General features: G+C 40.5%; 1 protein-coding gene across 1 annotated transcript in view; it reads right to left on the reverse strand.

Moving 5' to 3' along the window:
* Positions 1-27,898, reverse strand: part of SCN8A (sodium voltage-gated channel alpha subunit 8) — a 181,112-nt gene that overhangs the window by 92,094 nt on the left and 61,120 nt on the right. The window contains exons 6-11 of the mRNA XM_088465943.1: positions 26,883-27,104; positions 20,083-20,146; positions 14,973-15,114; positions 11,804-12,007; positions 9,398-9,688; positions 5,207-5,590 (exon numbers count right to left, since the gene is read on the reverse strand). Coding sequence (XP_088322069.1) covers positions 5,207-5,590; positions 9,398-9,688; positions 11,804-12,007; positions 14,973-15,114; positions 20,083-20,146; positions 26,883-27,104 — 1,307 coding nt within the window. The remainder of the gene's footprint in view (positions 1-5,206; positions 5,591-9,397; positions 9,689-11,803; positions 12,008-14,972; positions 15,115-20,082; positions 20,147-26,882; positions 27,105-27,898) is intronic.

The following is a 27,898-nucleotide window of genomic DNA, read 5'->3' on the forward strand; positions in this document are numbered from 1 at the left end:
ATTTTCATGTACCCCAAATTTAATGGGACTACTTATTTTGTAAAAAAAAAACTCCTAAATGCTATTCTTCGCCACCTTCCATTAAAAAACCCAAATACCTTCAGCAGGGCTATTCGGGGGTATCCAGAGTGATCCCCCATGTCAGAGCATCTTTTGGAGGTGTCAGGCTGAATTCCCCAAAAATGGCAGCACTTTTTGCACATTTTGTTTTCGCCGGGTCCCGTTTTCTGCGATTTGAAATTGAATACGGGGATAAGCGGGGACACACGTGATACTTTATCGCACCCAAAACCTCCGATGACGGCGAATAGTCCGGCCTCTGACTTTTCGCTCCAAATTGAATATGGCCCTATATATTGTTTTTTATTCACATATCTATTAACATTCGACAAGGCAACTAGATGGTTAGACTACACACACACCTAAGGGCCAAGACCATTTCACCATTCCAATTTCTGAGGGGTCCAGTTCAAAAGCTACTTCTGCTCCTGGCTGCACATCTTTTTCTATCTTGATCCCGCAAGTGAACTTGGCGGCAATGCTCTACATGTAGCTATCTCGGGTCTCTGTTTATTGCACCAACCACATAATTGTATTAATAAGCTGTACCCTTTTGGCATACTGTATGTGGTTATGTTATTCATTGTTGATCGATTCAAATATTTGGGGATATGTATTAGTAACCACCAACGGGATTATATAGCCCTAAATATACAGCCACAGTTTACCTCTCTCAAGGCCAAAAACATTCGTGGAGTAAGGGCTCCTCTTATTCTTACAGGCCGCATTAACTTGATCAAAATGGTGGTCAACCTAAATTTTTATACATTTTTCAAAAATCTCCTGTTTTTCCCACCCTAACAATATTGGATAGCCTTATTTATTTTCTGGTCTGGATTGACCGCGAGGCTCGCATTCAATTAAATACTTTTACTTTCAGGTCAGCTGGGGCCTAGTGTTGCCCCATTTTAGATTTTATTATTATGCGGCACAATTGGCACATTTGCAATATTGGCGCACAGGACACCTCTGCTGATGCATTACGCACTACGCTTGTCACTCAGGCGACCCCAGGTCACACTCCTTTGCAGACAACACAAAGTAGTTGAGCACTATGGTCTAGGCCACCATTGTTTATATAGGCCATAAAAATATGGAATTTGGATACTAAGATATTGCTTTTCCAAGGCATTGACCCTGACACCCCACTACGGAATGCTCGAGCACTGATGGAGCTTTCCTTTCTTCAGACTAGAACGATATGGTGTCCACGATAGCACAACTTTATTTTGGTAATGTATTAAAGTCTTTTACCCAATTACATACTGAATACCAGCTCCCCTCTATGTTGTTTTATGGATATCTACAACTAAGACATGCCTTGGCGGCCCAGTTTTCAGGAGAGCCTCTTCCTACACAGGAATCCACTCTTAAAAATTTATCTTTGCACTTGGCCCCCACACATTCTTTTCCGACCTATACTCCTTTATACTGACTGCTCACCATTCGACAGATCTATTCCTCAAACGATGTTGGGAATCAGTTGTAGGCCTTACATGTGACGAGACCGGGCTCTTGGTCTTGGCGAGCCCAAGGATATCTACTGCTTCTATCATATTTCAGCAAATTCAGATATTTTTATTGCATAGGGCATATCTGACCCCTGTGCATTTGTTAAAATTTGGGGGACAAGCCACTGATAAGTGTCCTAAATGTCAATGCTCCCAAGGGACTCTTTGGCATCTTTTGTGGGCATGTTCGCAGTTCCAAAGCTTCTGGGTAAAGGTTATATGTGTGATCTCCTCTACTGGTATCCCCCATCTGTTCTTACATCTGTAGTATGCTCTTGATCGTTATACTAGGAAATATGTTATTAATCTTTGTGGGCTGGCCAAGGTCTGCATAGCCCGCTCTTGAATGGCTACCTCAGGTCCTGATTTCCATGTATGAGTATCTCTGGTTTACATCACTATGACCCACGAAAATTTGTGTATATTGCTCGGAATGCAGAATTAAAGTTTGACTGCATCTGGTCATTGTGGCAGCAATCCCGTTATGCTCAGTCACATACAGGGCAGTCTGCTTCCCCTTCATTACTGTCACTCTGTTAAATTCTTACTTACGCGCTGGATTCATATGTTATGGTTGTTATGTTTCTTAGTTGGAGATGTACTAAGCATTGAAGAGTGATACAGTGGAGAGAGATAAAGTACCAGCCAATCAGCTTCTAACTGCCATGTTACAGGCTGTGTTTGAAAAATTACAGTTAGGAGCTGATTGATTGGTACTTTATCTCTCTCCATGTGATCTCTCTCCAAGGCTTAGTACATCTACCCCTTAAGCCGCTATATTCCCGAGACCTCATTATTTATACATCTGTATCAATGTACCATATTCTCCTGATAATTGCTTTGTTTTTACTGTTCTTTTGTTATTGTGCAGGATGATTTTATGACTGGCTATTGTAATGTTCTTATGATTATTATAAGTTTATAATTGTTACATCCAGAATGCCTATCTATACTTATTTCTTTTTTCTTGTGTGTATTCAGTATGTATTGTTTTTCAGACACTGTGAAACCTTTTATACTGCAGATGCAATTTGTTTTTCTATATGTTTTATATATGTATGTTTCTTTTTTCTTTGCGAAATATAAAAATAACTCAATTAAAAATAAGGCAGACATGGAATCCTTATAAATGCAGTCTACGAGTGCAGCATATTTACATACAGTGGAAGAATATGCATTGATAGTAGTTATTTAAGAATTATTTTTATTTTACTGACTGTAGTCTCTAACGTAGTGGGATAACTATTGTTTTATAGGTCTCTGGTGCCTTTTCATTTATCATTCTACACAGCTGTTTATGTGCTGTTTACTGTACTTGGGGAATTGCCCAAATCCAGAAATACCAAATAATTGTTCTATTTGTATCACAAGTATGCCAAGTTACCCAATTTTGCTATTAAACTATAACTAAATTATTCTTTTATTTTTTTTCCTTTTAATTGTTTGACCTGTAGTCTTACTTGTTCTGTGATCATGCATCATGCTAATTTTAGAATACCCATGCTAGGTTAGAGGGGAAAAGTGGAGTAGTTCTACATTAGACTAACATGCTATCTAGATTATATCATAAAGGATAACATAACAACAGAAATTATAAAATAGACATTTGAATCATTTGGGTTTATGAGGCAAAAGCATACTGGAATTTACAGATCTACAGCGATACATTACTATCTTTTGAGTTGAATAAAATTGCACGAATTGCAGAGTTTACCTTTAAATAGGAGTATTTACGTTACTGATTGTGCTTGCTGTGAAAGGCTTTCCTGGAATTTAAAGTGCCTTCAAACTTACAGTAAAAATGTAATAAGACAATTTACTTTCTGATATGCATCTCATAGCTGTTGTGGGTAAACAGTATACAAATTGTCAAACTAAATTACATCCTACACAAATCATGCTGAATAAGACACTGGAAACATATTTTAATGCTTTGTTGACTGTATATGGAGAGTTAAGCTTCTAAATGGACCAACTACACTTAAACCGGGTAATAAATTTGACACAAATTTATTGGTGAGACTGTTAATATTGCTTTTATATGTACCTGCATGGATCACCTGCACAGGGAGGGCCTAATTTTGAGTTTGACACTTCTGCGGCTGCTTTTCCCTATAGCTGCAACATTGTACTTAATTCAAATATTAATGGAACCATCTGCCAAAGTAAGCCTGAAATCCGCACATCTGAAAGTGCAAGCCTATGCCCCCACTGTCCTAACATCTGCAGGAGCAGCTGTCACCATTAGTATTGGCACTTGCACCGACCCCATGCTAAGCGCAAGAGATCAGTCAGCTACAGGCTTCCCGTCCATGTACACATCACTGAGATACACGCTCACAACACTCCCACTAAAAACAGCTGCTCCATATTCTTGATACTTGCGACGCAGTTGCTGCCTAGAAACGCCTACAGTATGTCACATTAGTCTCTGACATGCACTATGTGACACGCACTTGTGCGCGCATGTTTTGCAATTCAGATGCACGCGTGGGAGATGTGTCCAACTCAGATGCCTCCAACTCTGAATCGCCCCCAGTATAGGTCTTTTATAGAACGCACTGCAAAATGCCTTGGTTTTGCAACTTTGTGCCCAGCACCAGGGGAACCGAGAGGGGTCAGGGTACACAGTATAACGGCCTGGACCTACCAGAGAGATGCAGCAATGCCCCCAATGTGATAAGGCCATAACATCTTCAGGGATGCCCCCGCAATGGAGGTATGTAGAGAGGCACACTGTACAAAAGTGTACATATTACAAAATAATACAGCCTTCTACCACATTACTACCAACACTATATAAATTATATGAGGGGCATTGGGGGCTGTTTATCACAAGTGGCACTTTGTGTGTGTGTTAAGCTTTATTTTTTACATTGATTAGAAAGCACCAAGAAATGTGCTTCTCCATTTAAGGGCAATATAGCCCTGAACTGATGCAAATTTTCCATTCTTTCCCAAACTGAAAGTGAAACGACCTTTAAATGATCCTTCTCCGAACCATTATCTCATGTTAACAAAGTCTGGTTTACTCACTGCAATGTCCATAGTATGCTAGTAATACCCTCAACTACTCCCCTCAGCCTGTGCAACCTTCTGCTCTACTGCAAACTCCGCTATCTATCTCCATAAACTACTGCTGCTTAGTGTATATCTGGGCTCAGATATAAGGAAGAAAGGGGAATGGTCTAAATGGCATCGCAGTATCTCAGTAATGTGTTCCTCACCTATATTGGTTGAAAGCACAAAATTGTCAGATGTAATTTAAAGCAATTTGGTAAACCTTGTCAACAAATTCATATACATGTACACTATATGCTTGTGCTTTATTCTGCTACCAAGCTGTAGGGTACCAAGCCTTATGTTCTTATGCAAGATACTAAACATAGATGTAAATTCCAGCATGTTTTTGTCTCTGTGTTAGACGTAGGAAAGTAAGTTAATTTAAGGAAAAGGCATAAAATAAAAAACTAAGCAGAATTGTTTATAGGTTTCTACAAAGGTTAGCAAAAGGTTAGGAAAAACCAGTACTCATTCCACCAGGGTAGGATCCAACTGAGTGTTTGAGGGCGGCATACAGGAAGCAGAAGGGTAGACCGCCATGCCTAGACTAAACTACTCATTAACTTCCTTACGCTGTCATCAGTAGCTGCCTTATCTATTTTCACCTCAGGCAGAAGACGTCCACCAGGGATATTGGCTCCCGGACCACCAATTAATGAGACAACGCCATTACAATCCACAGCACTGCTCCGTTTAACGTTTCTTCGCATGTTAGGAAAAATGCGGGAGGATCGGCTTCCCTGGCTGTACCCGCTGTTGTAACTGTTCCGCCGATTGTGTCTGACTGGGATGAACAAGGAGTCTCGTCTGCCTTCACTTTCCTCCACTGTACTGTGTTCATCGTCAGCAAACTCATTTTCAGAGACAGGATCTCTAAAACTTCTCCGGAAACTGAAGATGCTGCTTTTACTGTTATGTCTAGACAGATAGGGAGAGCCGGGGATGCTGAGAAGAGACTGCAAAAAGGAGAGGAAATGGCATCTTAAGTATCTGAGCAATAACAAGTGTAATACAATATAGAGACTGTGCACAGAAGGGTTTTTGTCATTGCTTTGGTTTTTTATTTTGATTTAATTTTTTACTTCTTGTCTACTCTCCTTTTACCATTTCTACCTATGGTTTCCCTACTTTGGTTTTTCACTAAAGATGGGTACACACCTGAAAGATATATCTGCAGATACAGTCAGGTCCATAAATATTGGGACATTGACAGAATTTTCATATTTTGGCCTCTATTCACCACCACAATGGCTTTGAAATGAAACAAACAAGAAGTGCTTTAACTGCAGACTTTCAGTTTTAATTTGAGGGTAATTACATCCAAATCAGGTGAACGGTGTAGGAATTACAACGGTTTCTATATGTGCCTCCCACTTTTTAAGGGGCCAAAAGTAATGGGACTATCAACTCAAAAGCTATTTCATGGACAGATGTGGGCTATTCCCTCGTTATTTCATTATCAATTAAGCAGATTAAAGGTCTGGAGTTGATTCTAGGTGTGACATTTGCATTTGGAATCAGTTGCTGTTGACTCTCAATATGAGATCCAAAGAGCTGTCACTATCAGTGAAGCAAGCCATCATTAGGCTGAAAAATCATAACAAACCCATCAGAGAGATAGCAAAAACATTAGGTGTGACCAAATCAACTGTTTGGAACATTCTTAAAAAGAAAGAACGCACCGGAGAGCTCAGCAACACCTAAAGACCCGAAAGACCACGGAAAACAACTGTGGTGGATGACAGAAGAATTATTTCCCTGGTGAAGAAAAACCCCTTCACAACAGTTGGCCAAATCAAGAACACTCTCCAGGAGGTAGGTGTATATGTGTCAAAGTCAACAATCAAGAGAAGACTTCACAAGAGTGAATATAGAGGGTTCACCACAAGATGTAAACCATTGGTGAGCCTCAAAAACAGGAAGCCCATCTAAAAAAGCCATTACAGTTCTGGAACAACATCCTATGGACAGATGGGACAAAGATCAACTTGTACCAGAGTGATGGGAAGAGAAGAGTATGGAGAAGGAAAGGAACTGCTCATGATCCAAAACATACCACCTCATCAGTGAAGCATGGTGGTGGTAGTGTCATGGCGTGGGCATGTATGGCTGCCAATGGAACTGGTCCCCTTGTATTTATTGATTATGTGACTGCTGACAAGAGCAGCAGAATGACTTCTGAAGTGTTTTGGGCAATATTATATGCTCATATTCAGTCAAATGCTTCAGAACTCATTGGACGGCGCTTCACAGTGCAGATGGACAATGACCCGAAGCATACTGCAAAAGCAACCAAAGAGTTTTTTAAGGCTAAAAAGTGGAATGTTATGCAATGGCCAAGTCAATCCCCTGACCTGAATCCGATTGAGCATGCATTTCACTTGATGAAGACAAAACTGAAGGGAAAATGCCCCAAGAACAAGCAGGAACTGAAGACATTTGCAGTAGAGGCCTGGCAGAGCATCACCAGGGATGAAACCCAGCGTCTGGTGATGTCTATGCGTTCCAGACTTCAGGCTGTAATTGCCTGCAAAGGTTTTGCAACAAAGTATTAAAAAGTGAAAGTTAGATTTAGGATTGTTTAGTTTGTCCCATTACTGTTGGCCCCTTAAAAAGTGGGAGGCACATATAGAAACCATTGTAATTCCTACACCGTTCACCTGATTTGGATCTAATTACTCTCAAATTAAATCTGAAAGTCTGCAGTTAAAGCACATCTTGTTTGTTTCATTTCAAAGCCATTGTGGTGGAGAATAGAGGCCAAAATATGAAAATTCTGTCAATGTCCCAATATTTATGGACCTGACTGTATATCTTTAGATGATGGTCATTCATAGACACTGAACAGCCATCATCTATCCGGCAGCCGTGGGTCCAGCTGGCAGGGAGGCGGGTCGGGGAGGCCCCCCTCCCTGCAGCTGCCGCTCTGTGTGTACGGGCGGTCTGCAGATTGCCCGTACAAACTTGCTGATGGACAGATATGTCTGCAGATATATCTGTCCATCAGCTGTGCAGCACAGCCAATGCGCTATGTCTGTGAATGACGCGGTTCACAGACATATCGTCTGTACACACTGGCCGACGGCCAGCAGATATATTGGCCGATCAATTGATCGGCCAATATATCGGTCAGTGTGTACCCAGCATTAGATTCAAATCACAAATAGGACAGGTTGCTACTGAATAAAACCCATAGTAGAAAAAAGGAAAAATAAATATAAATACAAAAGGATGTACACTATCATAAACTAACAAGAAGCATTGTGATTTTATTTGTTTTCCATGCATGTGGACAAGAGTTCTCAAAATAGTTTCTGCTCACTAAAAATGCTATACAGTTGTGTCCCCATAAATCTAGCCTCAATACGCCATGCAGCGCGACTTGCCTGACGTGAGTTAGACGCCAGGTCCTCTGCTACATTCCTAGCATTGGGCATCTTTTTTTGCTGAAAATGCGTTTAAGTCGCAATGCAATGCGACTAGGACGCATGAGCAGTCTGTACCTTTTCATTTGATATGTGACACTTGTATATCTGTGTGCACCTGAGTCTGTATATGAAGCACAACAGAACTTGGAATGAAAAAGTTCTGGCCTCTACATCGTAGGATTTCGTATACAGATTCAGAGACTCAATTGCACACAGATATAAAAGTGTTGCATATCATATTAATCAGCACAGTCTGCTGCTTAGACACATTTCCTTAAAAAAAGAACGCAAAAAGAAGGCCGGCGGTAGCAGAGTCTCACGGGACCGAGGGGGGTTGCAAAGATGCATTAGGACATATCTGTACCTCTTCCAACAGGTTACTATAAGCAAATCATCATTTTACAAGCCCAACAGGGACAGGATGAAATCATACTGGTATTTAATTGGGTGATGAGTGGTAGGAAAGTAGAGGGACGGGCAAAGGCATAACTACCATAGTAGCAGGTTTTCAACCTTGAGTGGTATGTGGGGCCCACAAATGTCTTGTTACACTACTGGGGACAGGATAAGAGTGTGGATCAGTTGAAGCTGAGATACAGGATGAGATAACTGAAGGTGACAAGTTAAATTGAGCATAAGAGACTAGGGGGAGCCTTGGACTTTGACCATGTAGAAACATCCACCTACTGCATTGGTAGCAGTTGAAACAGTACTCCCAATGGACATTACAATAGGTTCTAATACAATAGTGAAGTGTATATATTCCTAGGTCATGTGTTGAAAATCAGTTTGTGTGTTGCTACAATTTGTGTTGATCAGGCAATAAACTACAATATGGTTGCAACTGGAAAAAATAGATTTGTAATTTGTGTTGGTGCTCTAAGCCAGCAGTGATTACTCCTTAGTACACAAAGGTGTATATATGAGATTAGTAATAGAAATAGGAACTGATCCGGAGTGTGTGCTGCGTCAGTTTGTGTAACGTGTCTTGCGCTATTTGGCTCTGCGTATGCTCAAAAGCACATAGACGAGATTGCCGACCTGCAGGCATCCGACACTGACATCTGCCTATGCGTGGAGAGGTACGTCAGGGGAGGGCTGAGGCGTTCTAACGTATGCCTAATACAATACCGATCTGCAGACACTCACATGTAGGTGTATCTGCTACAGGGCATGTGCATATACATGTCAATTACATATTTCCATCTCATGATGTGTACAGCTCTGCAGGTGGGTACAAAAAATTAAATTTTACATCCTTTTTGCCCAATTAGCCAATAACTCCATAGTGAACTACTTTACAACACTGCATATGTTTTACTCCCAATACAGTACCTGGTCCATGATTGAAAATTTTCTTCCTAGCCTGTTGTCAGGGTACCAAAACCCCTTTCTTTTCATACCGTCTTCAGACTCTGATTTATACACCTTCTCGTTATCTCCTTTCTCCTCCCCTTCAGACAGTTCTTTCTGTTTTCGTTTCCTTCTGCGATTCCTTCTTTCCTTTGCACTCTTAGAACTCAATTTGGACAGTTCTGATGATGTCTGGGACATCCTGGCATCCCCTTCTTCATCTTCTACAGCATCTTCAGTAACCGTACCAGCAGAGGTGGCCATTGCTGCTGCCTGAAACGAAACAAAACAAACAACATATTCTACACATCCTGTAATATTTGCTATTTAATATACAAAATACTTCAAATGATTTGTCCACATTTCTTTCAATTGTCTGCTAAGTCAAATTGGTTAGATGATCTAAATCTCATATTTATAACCATTGTTCTTTATAAGGTATTGTCCACCTTCAAATCTCTTCTTTTATTGAATTCATTGTAGATGTCCATTTTTATTTAATTCATTGGACTGTACATTGAATTCACCGGACTGCTCATTGAATTAATTGGACTGTACATTGAATTCACTGGACTGTCCTGAGGTAGCCTTGGACAACTTTCTCTATCTGTATATTTCTGAGACTCAAGACCTTTAGCAACAGAGGTTTGTTGAACTAAACTATAATCGTGTAGCAAGTGCCATATGTAAGCCATGCTCACTTGAAATGGACTAGTTAACATCAGTCTGAGCAATACAGTGTTATATAAACCCAATTTCGACCTCCTTTATTTTCATGGGACCGATCTTACACAGAAGAGAGCAATCCTAAAAAAGTAGGAGTATTGTGTAGATTGGGGGATCAGGGCAGACTTAGTTTGTCCTGATTTTTCATGTTAAACTTACTTTTCCTAGTTTGTTGTATTACGAAGTTGACTGTCAAAGGTTGACACTTGAGAAATTGGACTAGCTTGCTAAAGTTCAGTATTAAAAAAAGAGACCCAGATATGCCGATAAGTATAAAGATACAGATATAAAGGTGAAAAAATATTTTGCAGGACAGTAGGCAGAAGTGGTGACTGGCGAAACTAAGATGAGAAGAAAAATTGGTAAACAGAAGGAGGTTGAGGGAAATGTTAAGCTTGGGAATAGAGGAAGCGTCTAGATTGCAAATAGGGAAAACTTTAGTATTATGTATTATATTTCTTTTTAATGCTACTCTGAATCCACAGTTCAATTTTTCTATTGCATTTCATCTATCTCCTCTGGCTCTCCTTTCTCGTCCTATTGATGGTAGTCTTCAAGGAAGACTACCATCAGAAATGAAGGGTCCCAGTACAAATGAAACATACAAACACAAATTGACTGAGACTGAGAACAACATTCATTATGCAGGAATATGGTTCTATCAATAAAGTATCTACCTGTGGCATATAAGTAGATCTCCAGACTTGGTCATTCTGGGGGGGAATCTTTTTTTCTGTGGTTCAGTGTAAACCCCGCCCTTTACAAGCACCTGTGCTATGTCATGAAGCTGATATGAGCGATCACCATACTTTTTGTTTGCAGTCTTGAGAGGCATGAAGGGAGCCAGCATTGGGAGGATGAGCTGGTCCTTATAGTGCCATGTGGAGGTTTCTGGGGTACCTCCAAAGTGAGTTAGCTCTCAGCTTATACATGTGCTGTTATTATGCAGTACACTAATCTGTAATTATATGACCCAGAGTGGGTGCTACTATTATGTAGCAATAATTATTTTGGGGTGAGCGTTTGGGAGTGGGGCCCCCGGAGTTGTTCTGGCTGGACCCTTTTCAGGGCATCACCACTTAATTCACATAGATATTTTTTAATCACTTTTCTAATTGTTTGTTTATTATTCATGTAATTTTAATTCTTTCTCATTTCATTAACACTTATTGATTTATCTTTACACATCTATTCTTTACACTTCACTATCACCTTTTTTCCCTTTTTCGTGTTATGCCCTGGGGATGGTCCTTGGCTGGAATTTTTTGGGGTACCTTGCTTCTCGGACATGAACCCCTTAATGTTAGGGACACCAGTATAGAGGAGCCTTGATGATGGCCTGGCGCTTATTCATATATTTGCAAATGTATGTAACTAATACCTCTGAATTTCTATTATCATGTAGGATTTAAGTATTTTTTGTTGACATTGTTGCAATGTACAAGTGGTAGCCATTTTTCTGGAGTTTATGAATGCATTAAGACCTAGTCACTATGGCTTCAGGATTGGTGATAACCTCATGGTACAATTGATCACCATGTGGTGGATAAAGGAGAAAACTGGGCCCCCTTGGCAGCCCAGGCCCTTTAAAAGTGTAATCCCTGTACCCCGCTAACGCAGCCCTGAATCGGTCACTGTTTTTATTTCATATTGATGCCAGACCTGATCTTCCTGAATTTTCTTCAACTGCTCCAGCATTGCTTTGAATTCATTTTCCTTCTGTTCTGCTTCCTCCAATGTTGCCTGGTTTTGTTCTTCATATGCCATGGCTACAACAGCCAGAATCAAATTCACCAGGTAAAATGAGCCAACAAAGATGACCAAAACAAAGAAGATCATGTACGTTTTTCCAGAAGCACGAAGGGTCTAAGTAATAAACAAAACAAGTAATATATGTTTTCATTCTTACTGAACTTCAAAACTGGAGCACACTGTACAAGGACATGTGACACATTTCCTATCATATCACCTTAGAAAATATAACAGATTCAACATTACTGCCTAATGTGCAAATACATATACATGTGACCAGAATTTATGTGTTGCATACACAAAGCGGAGGCAAACAATCTCTGTGGCTGTACCAATATTAATAAGAATGCTAGAAGCAGTGACCACAACGAGGCACATGACGTTCTCATCAAAATGGGTTCAGGCCATTTAGTGATCGTGTCCTCACATCCAACATTACCGGACAGAAGTTCATTAACGGGAATACAAGTCTCAAATTTTCCTCTATACACCTTGCTATCTGGAAAGAGACTACAACCCCCTCCATGCCTGCCACAATCAATGCTATTTGGTCCACCTATAGGATGGAGCTAATCACCTCAATACTACAGACCACCTTGTAAAAGTCTGGACCCCGTGGTCGACTAACTTTGAGGCCGGAACTATTTAGCTCCATTCCTCCTTTAATGTAACTAATGACCAACACTGACTGCTTCGCCTCACCCCTCCGATCCACCCACCCCCCCTCCATAGCTTCCCTTATACCTGTTCACAAATTTTTATATGGTTGATAGTTTACCTATTACATGATAATAATATCACACCATTTTTAACTACGAAGGGCCATATTTTATTAACCCCATTAAGTTAACGGGGATGAATAAGTGTGATAGCCTCAGGCTTTCATGCCCATGGATATTCAATTATAGTCCCTTTTTCACTCGAGCGACTTGTGAACGCCGGTTAAATCAACGTGTTAACTGGCATTAACATTAATGGGCATTAATACATAGAATCTGTGATAAGTTCATGGATCTATGCGTTAAGTGCCTCACTTCACCCGTTAACTAGCTAGTTAATGGGGATTTCTTTTCTGGTCTAATAAGACCCCGAAAAAAAATCTCCGATAAGTGCAGCCTGCTGACTGCCTTCGGGGCTAATTGAACAGCCCCATGGGATCAAATAGCCTGCGGAAAATTATCATGGTTAATTGAATTCCCCACTAAATCCAAGTTTATATATTGATGACCATACTTTAGTATATGCTATTCTGTATTGTATTCATCTTTGTATTCAGTACTTATATCTATGTATAGCAAAAAGCTTAATAAAAATATTTTGAAACATTGTTTCAGGCCACAAATAACCTGCTTTAACCATATGTAAATTATGTTACAATCAGTGGCGAACTACGAGGGTAATCCAGGAAATAAAGACCATTTGCTCATTCCCGCCCTGCACGTCATTCACGTTCCCCAATTCATGGTTGGGCAGTCTCCCTATCCTGTTATCTAACTGCTCTGTGTGTGAGTGGCGTGCTGTTATGGTTGTTTTTGGTGATGTTGTGCAAAAGAATTCCACGATACAAAGGGCTTCATTCAGAGACGGCCGTATGGTCGACGACCGCACGGCCGTCTCGATGTTTGTCCAGTGCGCATGCGCACAAGGGAGCCGGCTCCTTCGTGCGCATGCATGAGACCCGCTACGACCGACAGCGCCGGTCGTAGCAGGTCTCTTTCCATGTTGATTGACAGCTCGCCCGGTTTAGAAGGCGGGCCGGGGGGGGTGGCTGCCCAAACGGAGGCGTTCCCATGGGAATGCCTGCCGTTTGGGGGAGGCCCCACTGACATCACTAGTGATGTCAGTGGAGAGCTTCCGGCTCTGACAGAGCCAGAAGCTCTCCGGGGCTTACGACAAGTGAGACCCTACCCTAGGGTCTCGTCGTAAGCCCCGATGGTCGCGATGGTCTCTTACCATCACGACCATCACCCTAGCAGTCGTTAGAGCTGTGGGTGTAAACCCACAGCCTAACGACCGAAACAGAGGCGGCCGGTCAGGATGCAAGCGGCCGCCCAGTTTCTGAGCGACCGCTTGCATCCTCCGACCGCCTCTGAATCAGGCCCAAAATCCCTCCGACTGTGAAGTGAAGAGTGTTATCCAAATCTTCAATGTGCAGAAAGTGAGACCTGATGAAATTTATTTTCAATTAAAGCAGGTGTATGGTGTGAAATGTTCAATAATGGACAACAAACGCATGATGAAGATTGACCGGGACACACATTACTTGTCATAGTGGGAAGTCCAGACCTTGCTCCAAGTGATTTTCACTTTTTCACTAAGCTCAAAGAGTTCATTTTGGACGTGATGATGAGTGGAAACTTGCATTCAACAACGGTTCAATGGTCTAGAGGCAGCTGAGTATAAGCTGAGTATAAGAGGATTCTAAAACTTGATGACAAATATTATAAATACTTAAATGAAAGAGGTAATTATGTGGAGAAATAGACTAAGGTACTCTATGTTTCAAAAAAAAACAATAAAAACCTTTTCTTTTTTTTTTTTTTTACAACCAAACGGTATATATCTTCTGGATCACCCTCATACCACCATTGCAGGGGGTACATTAGGTACAGGATCAGTAGGTGAGGGGAGCCTGTAGCTGCCACACCCCATGTGACAGCAGTAGTGCGCAGTGAGGCTGGAGCTGGGCTTCACATGTGTGGGACCCCATGCATGTACACAAGAACAGAGATAGGGCCACTAGAGGGCAGACTGCATCATTGCCACCCCTCCCAAAAACAATTCTATGGGACTAGACAGTGCAGTCTTCTGGCCCAGGGTACACTTTAAATGTAGCATAATGACAACCAGATTTGGAGGGACATGACAAACTGATTACGTACATTTAATGTAGTAATGAACTGTTCTTAATGTATGAAACCCACATAATGTGTAAATACATGTTCATAATACTTTATCACAGTAGATCTCTTAACAGATAAGGCATAACACTTCATACAAACTTGGTGGGATGCTTATTATATATCAGTGTACATACAATAAACATCATACATTATATTGAGGCATTAAGGTTACTTACTAACTGGTACAAGTTTTCCCAAAAATCCTGAGTCATAAGGCGAAATAAGGCCAGAAAGGCCCAACTAAATGTATCAAAGTTTGTATAGCCGTAGTTTGGGTTCCTGCCGGCTTTCATACATGTGTATCCCTCTGGACATTGCCTAAAACATAAAAAAAATGAAGTGTATACAAATATCAATTGTACCTGTGCAAATGCAGATGACAATATAAAATCTCTCTATGTGGAATTTCCCATCTATAATTATTCTTTCCTCACCCCAGCAGAAAACCCCACATTTCCATGTTATAGACCTTATAGACCTGTGATAACTACATTACGGAGCTGTTTATAAATGACATGCAAAGTGTCTGTAGTTACGTGCAGGCGTGGAAGCCAGACTTACTACCTTATGTAATGAGAGAATCCATAGGGCTAATGCGGGGGTTTGTGCGTCTACAAGCGGAATGATCCAGCCACCACATCCGTCATAATCAGTATCAGTATCGCCATGCTAGGTGCAAGAGATGTCAGAAACAGTTACCCTTCCCTGCATGCATGACTCCATTGTACGGAGCTTTACATACACGCCCACGACACTTTCACAAGACACGGCGGTTATGTGCCCTCGCATTGTCGCTGCCCAGTTGCGATCCTGAAATGCCCAATTTCACAGAAAGACAGATCCGGCCAAGTTCCGTCTGACTCAGAATGCGACGGAAAGAAGCAAAAATGTATAAATTCGCATCTGCGCAGGCGCAGAAACTTCCTTGTTCTTGCTAAAAATTACTTTTCTAAGCCATAAGAATAAAGTGGTAATATCGCATAGTAGCTAATTGGATCCGTTGAATTCGGGATTTATGTGACAGATTTAGGACCAGCAAAAATAATATACAGATTTGGAAATGATGACACTAATATAAAGCGATTGACACATTCAGTGGGGTTTTTAGTTCCCCCTACATTTCAAGAGCTTAGATGACAATAGATTATACTATCCCTCTATAAAGCTTTATTAATTGACATATCCATAAATGTCTGTTCACATATAAGAACATTTATCAGATATTCTGTGAGATTCTGTGGGCCTCATTTATCAACGAATGATATTCTTGTTATCACTTGTTACTAGTCTTAAATGGTGCTCCAACCAATCAGCTCCTAAAGCTGGGTACACACTGACAGATATATTGGCCGATTAATTAATCGGCCAATATATCTGCTGCCCGTAGGCCAGTGTGTACACACGATATGTCTGTGTACTGCGTCGTTCACAGATATATCGCATTGGCTGTGCTGCACAGCCGATTGACATATATATCTATCTGTACATCGGTAAGTGTGTACGGGCAGTCTGCAGACCGCCCGTACACAAACAGCGGCAGCCGTGGGGAGGGGGGCGGAACAAGCTCCCGACCCGCCCACTGGCCACCGGGTCCCGCCCCCCGGCCGCAGGGACCACAAGCAGATGATGGCCGTTCAGTGTGTATGAACGACCATCACCTGCAGATACTGTATATCTGTCAGGTGTTTACCCACCATAGCTGTCATGTGTTTGAAAAATTACAGAAGCTGATTGGTTGGAGCACCATTTAAGATTAGTAACGAGTAATAACAAATATATAACTTGTTTATAAATGAGGCCCTGTGTACACTACATACAGCTGGTTTTGCCCTGCAATAGTTCTCAAGCAATCATCAAGTGAAAATCGCATGTGTCCTGTAGGGAAAAAATGTGTAACTGTACATGTGTTGTGTCCTCTAACAACATTGCGGCATAGTTCAATTGTTTACAGCCATCACAGAAGAGGGTGACAAGTACCGTAGTTGGTCCCAGAGGGAAGCAGAGGTTACAGTGTTCACAGTTTAAAATGGGCCATATAAATCAGCATTAGCATTTAATGTTTTTACCAGCAATAATAATTGCAGATACATGCATTCCTGTGGAAAAGAAAGGACACCCCTTTACAAATCCATGCTTTTACATATCAGGACATAATTAACAATATCTAGTATTCAGCAGGTTCAAAAATGGATCAAACTACTTTTATGATAAACCAGCAATAACACAATTTACACTGTCATAATTTGATCATCAAAAACATTAACCAACATGAAGCAGCCAAGTGTGAAAATTTAAATGTACCTTCTCTACTTCCAAATCAATAAAGCACTTAAGAGTAATGTGAGCAAGGTGCTGCTTATCAAATGAAACTAATAACTGGATCATCAGCATCAGCTTATCACCTTTGCATAAAATTAGAGCCTTTGGCAGGTTGACCTGGGACATTCATAAAGACATCTGCAATAGCCTAAGAAAGCTATTATTGCTGTGCATAAGCCTGGAAAGGCCATTTCTAAATAATATGAAGCCCGTTATTCTACAGTCAGAAAGATTATTTGCAAATGGAAAGCAATGAAGACAGTTATCAATATTCTTAAGACTTGGTGTCCCAAGAAATTCACTCCAAGTTCATGCCATATATGAGGGCTGATTGAAAAGTAATGAGACTGCCTCTTGTTTTTCTGTCCCATAGGTAGACGTGGCAACACTATGCTGATTATTGTGAAGCTTATACATCAATGTCTCTGAACCTGCGGTTGGACAGCCGTAGTCTTCTTTATTTGGCCACAGCGAGTGGAAGATCTTCATACGTTTCATCATGGCAGATGAGGAAGATGTGTCTGTGAGATTACGTCATAGATGTGTGATAGAATTATGTGTTAAACTTAGAAAAAGCATAAATGAAACTCATGAAATGTTATGGCAAGCATACAGTGGAGAAACAATTAGTCGTGCTGCAGTATTTCGGTGGTGGAAACACTTCAAAGAGGGTAATACGCGAGTGACTAATGAAGCGCGTTCTGGGAGACCATCCACCGTGCTTACAGATGTCAACATTGCCAAAGCTGCGAAGATGTTGCAAAATGACAGGTTAACTTTACGCAAACTTTTGGCTTCATTTGGCACAAGGCCGGCTCTAGGGGTGTTTGACCAGTGCGATCACACAGGGGTGCCACCCGTAGAGGGCGCACCCCTCCCCGGCATCCCAATTTCAGCGGGACAGTACTGTCCCACTGTTCCACCCGTGGGCCGAAGTGGCCCGATGGTGGTCAAATCGCGAGGTTGGGGACCCCCACCACTGCAGCTGTGCGGCGGTGCCGGAACCCCGGAGTGTGAATGAATGCCGCGCGCATGCGCACGGCATCCATTCACTGACAGGAGAGGGCTAGGGGAAGCCCAGCCAGTGAAGGAGGGCTGGGCTTTACCCCCAGCCTGACGTTATTTGGAGGCGTGCCATGCGTGAACACCTCCAAATAACGTCACTTAGGGACATGGCTTATGGCAATTAGGCTGTGCCCCCAATTTCGGTAGCGCGCTATGTAAGGGCGCATTGTTAAGGGCCAGCACAGGGTGCATTTGAACGGGTTCTGCATACTGTATTGTGACAAAGGAACTGAAAATGCATTGCGTGTGTGCCAGGTGGGTATGTGCCAGGTGGGTACCCAGAATTCTTACAGAAGAGCAGATGTGATGACAAGTTGAATTGTGCAAGAACACCGTTCAAATGTCAGAGAGGATACCCGATTTCCTGACATCGATTGTGACATGTGACGAATCGTGGATTCGTCATTATGATCCGTAATGTGTATGGAAACACGTGAATTCACCTCTGCCCACAAAATTCTGTGTGATTTCTTTGGCGTGTAAAGTCATGCTTCTGCTGTTCTTTGATGCACACGGTATGATCCTACGGCACTGGGTTCCCTGTGGACAGACAATGGTGACTACTATGCAAACATCCTGAAAACCCTTTGCATGGAGCCATGAGGAAGAAAAGATCACATTTGATGAAGAAACAGTGGTTTTGATCCAAGACAATGCCCAACCACATGTTGCTGCTGTTGCATTGGCAGCACTGACTGAAATTAATGGGACAGCACTGGAACACCCTCCATATAGCCCAGACTTAGCACCTTGTGATTTCTGGGCATTCCCAACCATGAAAAAACAACTGCGTGGAAAGAAGATCTCAATAGATGATGAAGTGAAAAATGCAACAGCAAAAGTGATGTCACAAAACAGTCTACTACACGTCTTTGAATCATTGAAACGCTGCAAAAAATATATTGAAAAAAGAAAAATGTTCAGATCCTGTGGAGACATCTGATTCTGAATAAAAAAAAAATCAGTCTCATTACTTTTCAATCAGCCCTCGTAAATCTCTGAGGAATCACAAATAACACAAAAACCACCTCCATGGATCTGCTGTTTACTGTATGCCAGCATAATACATGTTAATGTTCATGAATATACCATCAGAAAAAGACTAAATGAGGACTGTTTTCATGGACTGTTAGCCAGAGAAAGCCCCTGGACAGACAAGACCAATGTTGAGTTGTTTAGACTTATTGCACAAAAACTAAACACAGCATAATAACACAAAACCTTGTACTAGACATCACGCAAGGTGGCAAAGCAATGATGATGTCCTCATATTCATTGAGTACACCACAAACTCCTTTTAATATTAGACTATTGTAGAGAAGAATGTGAGGCCATTTGTCTGACAACTGAAAATGACCTGAAATTGGAAAAAATACAACCATTCCAAGCACACCAGCAACAATCCAGGTTTTCTAATGACCAAGTCATAGTTCAGCTCTCAACCCCATTGGCATGTTCTTGTGGGACCCCAAAAGAGCTGTGCATGAATGAGTGCCATCAAGGAGTATTAAACCAAATTTCCTCAAATTGAATGTAAGAGTCTGATAAACTGATACAGAATTGGAATAGTTGAATAGTAAACATGATATTTGATTTATCAGTTCATAGGGCTTCGTGTAGACTAGATGATTGTTAATCATGTCTTGTTATATAAAACCACATATTTGAAAAACTGCGTACCTTCATGTTTGCAGGATTGTACTTCCAAAATCAGAAAAACATTTACCAAAGTGCATTAAAGAAATTTGGTTACTAAATGCTTTTGAAAAGTGTAGGCTAGAAGGGAATGTTAATTTCTTAAACATTAAAATACACATCTCTGTTATGAATGTAGTAAAAATAACCACACTCACTGACATTTATCATCTTATCACATGGGCAGTGAAAGTACATACTACTTACCCTGCATCTGAACCATTGCCACACAGTAATGGATCTACGGCTCCATGAATTATGTAAAAGTTTGCTGAAAGTTTTAGAGAGAAACAAATTAAAGGAACAAAAAATCAGTTATACAATATATACAATGTAAGTTGCAAAACAGTATAAATTTCGAAGGTCTATCTGATATACAATAAAACAAATGAACCTAATGCAAACCGATTTATAATACATTAAGTATAAGAGAAATATGAAAGTCAAAAATATGACAGTGATTTAAATACTCATTTCAAATGTAATATTTATATTAAAATTATTGTCTATATTAAAATATACTAGTATTTATGTTAAAATTACTAAAACAAATTTTAAATCGAATATTAACATTAATTAAAATTAAATGCAAGTAAATACAAACATCAGTATTAATAATATATTAATAGAATTCAAGTGCTTAAAGTTTGACTTCTTATTATTATCACCAGAAGTACCACTGCATAAACACATAATTAAACAAACAAGGGACAAAAACAGTAATGACATGACAAAGGGCTGCGTCTCATCCTGTGCTATTTTATACACAGTATAATTAGATCTACAGTACTTCCCCACTGTGGGTGAAATTGTCCTGATGGCCATATAGTGTTGTGTTGCTGGACCCAAACACATGAGGGGAAAGGATTATGAGTTGTTTGGAAATTTGTCTGGGATAATAATAGATCCAGGTTGGTGCAAAAAGTACTCATTCAAAGTCGTATTAGGAGGGGCCTTCAACTCCCTCACTTTCAGCACACTTGGCTATAATTGTGGAAATGTCTAGATATCCAGCCACTACGCAATGGTCACTTATTGAGAGCCATTCAGTTAAGCTCCCCTCCTCAGTTATTCCATGGCTTAAAAGAAATATTGTCAAGGCTGGATAAATCCACTCCTCCAGCTAGGCCACTATCTTCATCCTGCCGTCACATTTCTAGATTTAAATCCCTTCATGGTTTGACTGATCCTTGGTGTTTATTTAATCCCACTGATCATTCCTATACTCCCCTCTCTGCAGTCCATTGTTCACTATCTCGCATTGATAATATTTTAGTGGCAAACTCTCTTTTCCCCTTCAAGCAGGATGTGAGCTTGGGAGACATTGTCATCTTCGATCATGCCCTTCTTAGAATATCTCTTCAACTCCCCTCTCCAGCGTTGACCTTCCACCTTTGGCATTTCCCTTCCTATCTCTCTCAATCCAAGGATTTCAAGATTCTTAGACCTCAAATGTCTCAGTCCCAAATTTAGATTGGATCTCACTAAAAATAAGTACTTCTGCTGGGGGCACAAGCAGGGTAAATTGCTGGCTAACATGTCCAGGGTTTGGAAAAGGAGAAGCTACATACCCACTCTCAGAGATTCTATCACTGGTTTGGTCAATAATCACTCCAAAACTATCTCAGGTTCAGAGAGATCTTTTGGATGAAGATATTTTAATGATGGATCTCACTGATACGATCTTGACTCTTCAAGGCAACAAGGCTCCAGGCCTGAAAAGGCTTTACCAGTGAATATTATAAATTGCTATGCCATAACATTTCTTTTGGACCTTTATCAGTTAATTCACAGGCATTCCATCCCTTATCCCTGCTTTAATGCAGCTCATGTAATTTTTTTACCCAAACCCAAAAGGACAACCCAATGCGTCATATCGGGCAATTACTTTGCTAAATTTGGAATTAAAAAATGTAGCTTAAATAATGGCCAACTGATTACAGTCCATTCTTCCAGAGCTCCTTAAGCCTCATCAGTTAGGTTTTGTCAAGGGCCATCATTCGGTCAGAGGCATTTGGTCAGCCATTGCCGCTACCGTAAATTTCCTCTCAGGATCCCTCCTCTTCCAATATGCTACTTTTACTTGATTCCCACAAAGCCTTTGACACTGTTCTTTGGTCGCACCTCCATGAAGTACAGTCAAATTGAACCTTTGTAAAGGATTTAATTGGCTTAATATGCTATTTTTATACCTTACCTCTCACCACTCTTGCTGAATGGACTGCGGGGAAGTAACATAACCATGAGTAGAGGCACTTGCCAAGGTTGTCCCCTGTAACCTGTGCTTCTTAATATATCCTTGGATACTCTTCTTCATCTACTTCAGCAATCCCAGGCAGTTCAAGGTATTAAGATAGGCTACAGGGAGATTAAGATTATGGCATTCGCTGACGATATTTTGCTCTGTCTTTCTAACCCCAAGACTTCCTTACAGCATTCTATGTCCTTACTTCAGGACTCCGGGGCAATATTGGGTATCCAGATTAACCCGGAAAAATTTAAAACCGGGCTATATGCGCCGTAGTTGGTATGCTCAGACTCCCTTTGAATGGTGTAGGAAAAGTTTTACTTACTTAGGAGTGCAAATTACCAAAAAACCCTCTTCAATGTATCATTTGAATATTTCTAGGGCCTTAGCAACCCTGGTTCGGGATTATGATGGGTGGTGTTGTCTCTAGCTCTCCTATTTGGGTAGGGCCAGTTTGATTAGGATGGTCTCTTTTTCTAGATTACTGTACCTGCTGCAATCTCTCCCTCTGTTACTTACTTTAGCAGACACAAATAAACTTAACTCTGCCTTTAGTAACTTTATTAGGAATAACAAAAGACAAAAAATTGGCCTGCTTCGTCTACAACAACCAAAAACACATGTGGGAATCAAATTTCCTAATATTACCCACTATAACCATGCAGCATTGTTGCGTCACCTTCGCGATTGACTGCAGGGTATGAATGTCTACATTGACAGTTTAATTTTCTAGATGTATGGAACCAGATTTATTTTCTTCACCTCCAGTGTGCAGATGTTCCCTTGCACATGAAGGAGAATACTCTTCTCTGGAATACACGCCGGGTGTGGCATATCAGAACACTTTTGAATGCTTAACATATGCTTTTCTCTCTCTGACTCTATTGGATGTCTGATTGATAAACCTAACAAATGGCCCCTCACATTCCATCGGGCGGTAAACAAATATACATTTTTGGCCTCTTATTCCTTTGCATACTTTTAGGCTCAACATTATATTGATCAGGTTATACATAATTTCTCTGATTTGGATTTGGACAATCCACTAGACACTCTCCTGTTCCAGTCCACACCCAGGTACAAAGCTATTTCCCTTCACTATACTTTTCTATGTGATAAATTAGATTTTACCACATTTTGAACAGGCCTCCCTTGGTGGTTGCACTACTGTATTCCTAAATCTAACAAAAGACACAGTTTCTCCTTTCTCTCTCTTTAAAGAAAAATATTTTTTCTTCTTTAGGATGGATTGGCTGGAGGCTTCTTTGGTCAAGGAATCCAGAGTTACACATTTTTTTAACTTTGGGAAAGCTACATAGTATTACTGCCATTGCAGACACAAAGGCTGCTCATACAATGCTTTTCAACCTTCTAGTGGTATTCATTGCGATTGATCAATAATGACCCTTCTATAACCTTGTTGGGAAATTCCTAGTCCGCACAGCACATTTATTCTTTTCAATTTATGTTTTTATATTCCACTATGAGAATTTATTTCTTGACCGTTTGTGATTAGCATATTTTATTTGTATGCTATTGCAAATGTTACACTTTCAACGTCTTTGCAGAGTGTCAGTTATGTCTTTTCAGAATATTACTATTATGATATTTTACATTAATTTAATCATTGTTTATAATGCTTCGGAATCAATAAAAGCATATTTTTAAAAAATCCTAATTTTCACCATCCCATGATGGATCATACTCTCAAGTGCTGGAAAAAAATTTAGACACCTCTTCTCCTTTAATCCAGGTGCCTTGTCACTTACACCCCTGCTACACAATCCAGACTTCCTATCTGGACTATAATCACATCCCTTTCTGTTTGGTCCTCAGCAGGTATCTCAAGTCTGGGATGGCATGTAGTCAGCATACCGGCATGCATGATGCCAACAGTCTAAATACCAGCGTTGGAATCCTGGTTCCAGAATCCTGACCAGCTGCATCCCAAAGGTAAGTATCGGGGGTTAGGGGAGGGTTAGGTTTAGGGTTAGGCACTAGGGGTAGAGTTAGAGTTAGGCACTAAGGGGGGAGGGATAAGTTTAATGTGCGGAGAGGGGGAGGTTAGGCTTAGACACTAGGGGTAAGGGTTAGTGGTAGTATACTTGCCTACGGGTGTCGGGATTCTGACTGTCTGGATGCCGATCTTGGTATTCTGACAAACGGCATCCTGACCACCAGGTACCCATACCCAACCCATTTGGGACATCTGGTCGATGTGGGAGGGTTGCAGTCCTTCATGGAACTTCAAGTATTCGTCTTCTGTCTAGCTTGTTTTGGGTTTACCTTCAATTTAGACACTGTCACCTTGTTACCTGCCTGTACAGCAGGATGGGATTCAACCTTATTTGAGTCATTATGCCTCTCGCAAAATTCATCTAGTCATTTAATATCCACTTATATATCAGTTCTGTTTGCCTGGTCTCACTGATACTAACTGATACTGTGCCGGGTTATGTGACTGCATGGCAAGGTAATGAAAGTTGACTGAAGATCAATGGTCCCAGATATTTAGGTATACATTTGCCAACTACTCTTTGGTACAGGAGCTTGAGACACAGTACAAGATTTTGTCTCGATGGTATAGATGCCCTGTACATCTCCATCAGCTGTTCCCCGGTCTCTCTTATCTCTGCTGGAGTGTGTGGTCAAGCGCCGGGCACTCTGTTCCATATTTGGTGGCGCTGTCTGGTGTTGGCTGGCTTCTGGCGGATGGTCCGTGAGATCTCAGAGAAGATTACTGGTCTCCCGCTTCCTGATACGTCTGAATTTTGGCTTTTCAATTTGATGGACAAGTCAATTTCCCAATTTAAGAAATCACTACTCCGGCATCACATGAATGCGGCAAGAGCTACCATCCCATGCTTTTGGAGGTCCCCCACATGGCCCCATATTTCTCGGTGGTTCCAAAGAGTCAATCTCTACATGACCATGGAAGACCTTACCTCTTTCTGACATCTTATGCTTTCACAGCCTCCTGGTTTGATTGGCTGGAATTCAAGGAGTCCCTGGACTATGCTGTCCACTTTAACTCCCCTCCATCCAATTTGCCCTCATGGATATGGTGACAACTTTATTTCCCTTCCCCTCCCTCTTTGCTCTTCCTTTCCTCTTTCACCTTTTATAATACTTTAACTCTGTGTTCTTTTTTTTTTGTTATGTTCATTTACTAACCTGTTACTTCTCATGGTTACTCTAGGCTTGATTTAGGCTCCACAGCTGTCTTTATATGTTACCTACAGTATTTGGATTCTATGTACATTTGTGCCTTATCGACTTTGTTTATTACCACTATGAACAGATTGCATAGAAAAAAAATAATTAAGATTTAGGAGAGTTACATTGCCATTCTCTCAGACCCAGTCCAGCAGTGTAAATGTATATATTTGTCATGTAGTTTATTTGCACTTTATGACATACCTTACATCTTTCATGTTTGTTATTTTGCTGACTAATAGTCCAAGAATGTTTGTATTTTTGTTATGACTTTCTAAATTATTTGATGTATTTGTTAATTTTATTATTTCTTATTTCACTTGCCACTTGACTATTCTCTGTGTATTTGTCTTCTTAACATGTAACAATAAAGACATGTTTGTAAAAAAAAAAAAAAGAAGTGTAGGAGAGAGCTTTCAATCTGTGCAACCTAATCCTAAATGACACTAACCTGTCGGTTTTTGGTATCCAAGGTTCTATAAACAACTTAAACTGAAATGAATGCAATTAGTTTGGTCTGCTTGTGTAGTACTCTTTCTCTTGTCTAACTGCTGAACGCCACTTCTAAGAGAAGCTACAGGCGGACAGGAACACAGCATCGGCATCTAAGTCATGTGGAAGTTTCTTCCTGATCAAAGTCCAGTGTACTGTATCAGTAGTGACATTAGCACTGTAGAAATGGACCTTAGAAGTGCCCAATTACTAAAAACAAATAAAACCAATATATGCTATTAACTCTGTTGATAGTGTGGTGGTTGTTTTCAGTTAAATTGCAGGGATTTTTAGCTTTTAAACTTGGAAATTAATTTGGCAAATAAATATTGGGGCAAGAATGAAGCTATGACGACCATTACCAGTAATGGAAATCAACCAGTTCTGGGAGTCACTTTGGACACCTTTGATAACTGCTACATTTCAGAACAAACCACTAGCTACAAAAACTGTCAAAATGAAAAAGCTTTGGATGTATTACATCTTTGTCCTAGTCACATAAAAACATACAGCTGGGTTAATGAGTCTAGTCTGCATCTCCACAGCAATTAATTTATATATTGCCATACAGTATCATCATCATTGCTGCCTTTAGCCCTTCTAAACAGAAGACTGAGAGAGTTCTACAGACATATTAAACTTATCTTCCTATCTCTCAATAATCCTTCTCATTTTTTTTTTTTTGTTATACATATCAGACCTGCGATTCCATAATTGAACAATCTGTGTTCTAACACAGTACAGGTATTTACACTTGTGTAAAGAACACAATTCTAACCTAATACAATGTAATGGGCTATATTTGATAGCATATTATAGCACACTACAATGTACTGTATCTGGGTGGCAAGGATTAAGCATGGAACCACAAGTTTAATGACCCATCCAATAGTTTCCTACCGGGCTGGGAGCAGACAGCCAAGTGATGGACAGTGTTTGCATATTGCTTCTTCCTATCTTATGCAGCAGAGGCAACAAATACAAGCTTAACAATACAGCATGCAAGAAAAATGAATACAAATGTAATTTAAAAATACACCATGCTACATACTTTCATTGTTAATGTATTCAGCAAAGTCAAAACCTTTGCTGCCATTGGCCAAATACTGTTCGTCCATGTTGATAGGCCAAACAACACACTTCCGCCTTAAATGACCCATGAAAAGCTGTAGACCGATTAAAGCAAAGACACTGAGGCAAAACACTGTCAAAATCATTACATCCGACAGTTTCTTCACAGACTGTATAAGGGCACCCACAATGGTCTTCAGACCTGCAGAATGAAATCAATACAGGTTTTAATCCTACAAATGTAAGGTTTAAAAGACATAGGACTGTCTATGACTATAGTATAAATATTTTTCCATGTAATAAAATTCGTATTATGTTCATTTCATGAGGGGACATTTGGGACATCATTATTACATCTGACCATATGTGTGGAGCATTGCTTTACATTGCGCAAAATACATCTAGAATGTGTTTATGTGCGTCTCCTCTGATTTGCAACTGAAAGGTATACAAGATCCAATCTGCACCAACTCTGAGCTGGCAAATATTAAAGGGTCTATTTATCATGCTACAGCGGTAACTAACATTCTATATCACCACTTATCGCAGCAATACAGAACTCCCTATTGCAGCCGCAGCGACAACTTCGCTCCTAAGCAGAGGTTTTTTCCCTCTCACCGGCAAATTAAGGGATTTGGTTAATATGTGCATGCATGACCAGAAGCCGAGCATTAACATAAAGATTTGATCCAGAGAAGATTCAGCAAAGCCTCTATGGCTTTGTTGGTCCCCCATTACTAAGTATGACTAATGCCTTCCTGAGATTTGCTTTTTGCTGATTATATGGGATGGCAATTACCGATGCAAAATAGGTTAGCACTGGTGTTATCTATGATTTAATTGAAAGAATATGAGATACTGTAAGATATTTCTCTTAGCTTTAGAAATAGACCCTTAAGACTTTTTTTCAGACTTTGTGCCTCCCCTAAAAAATTGCCTTTTTCATCCCTCAAAAAATGTTGTGGTACAAACTAAAATATAATTTTTGCGCAGCTA

The sequence above is a fragment of the Taudactylus pleione genome, unplaced genomic scaffold (assembly GCF_031769625.1).
Source record: "Taudactylus pleione unplaced genomic scaffold, aTauple2 ptg000065l, whole genome shotgun sequence".
Lineage (NCBI taxonomy): Eukaryota > Metazoa > Chordata > Amphibia > Anura > Myobatrachidae > Taudactylus > Taudactylus pleione.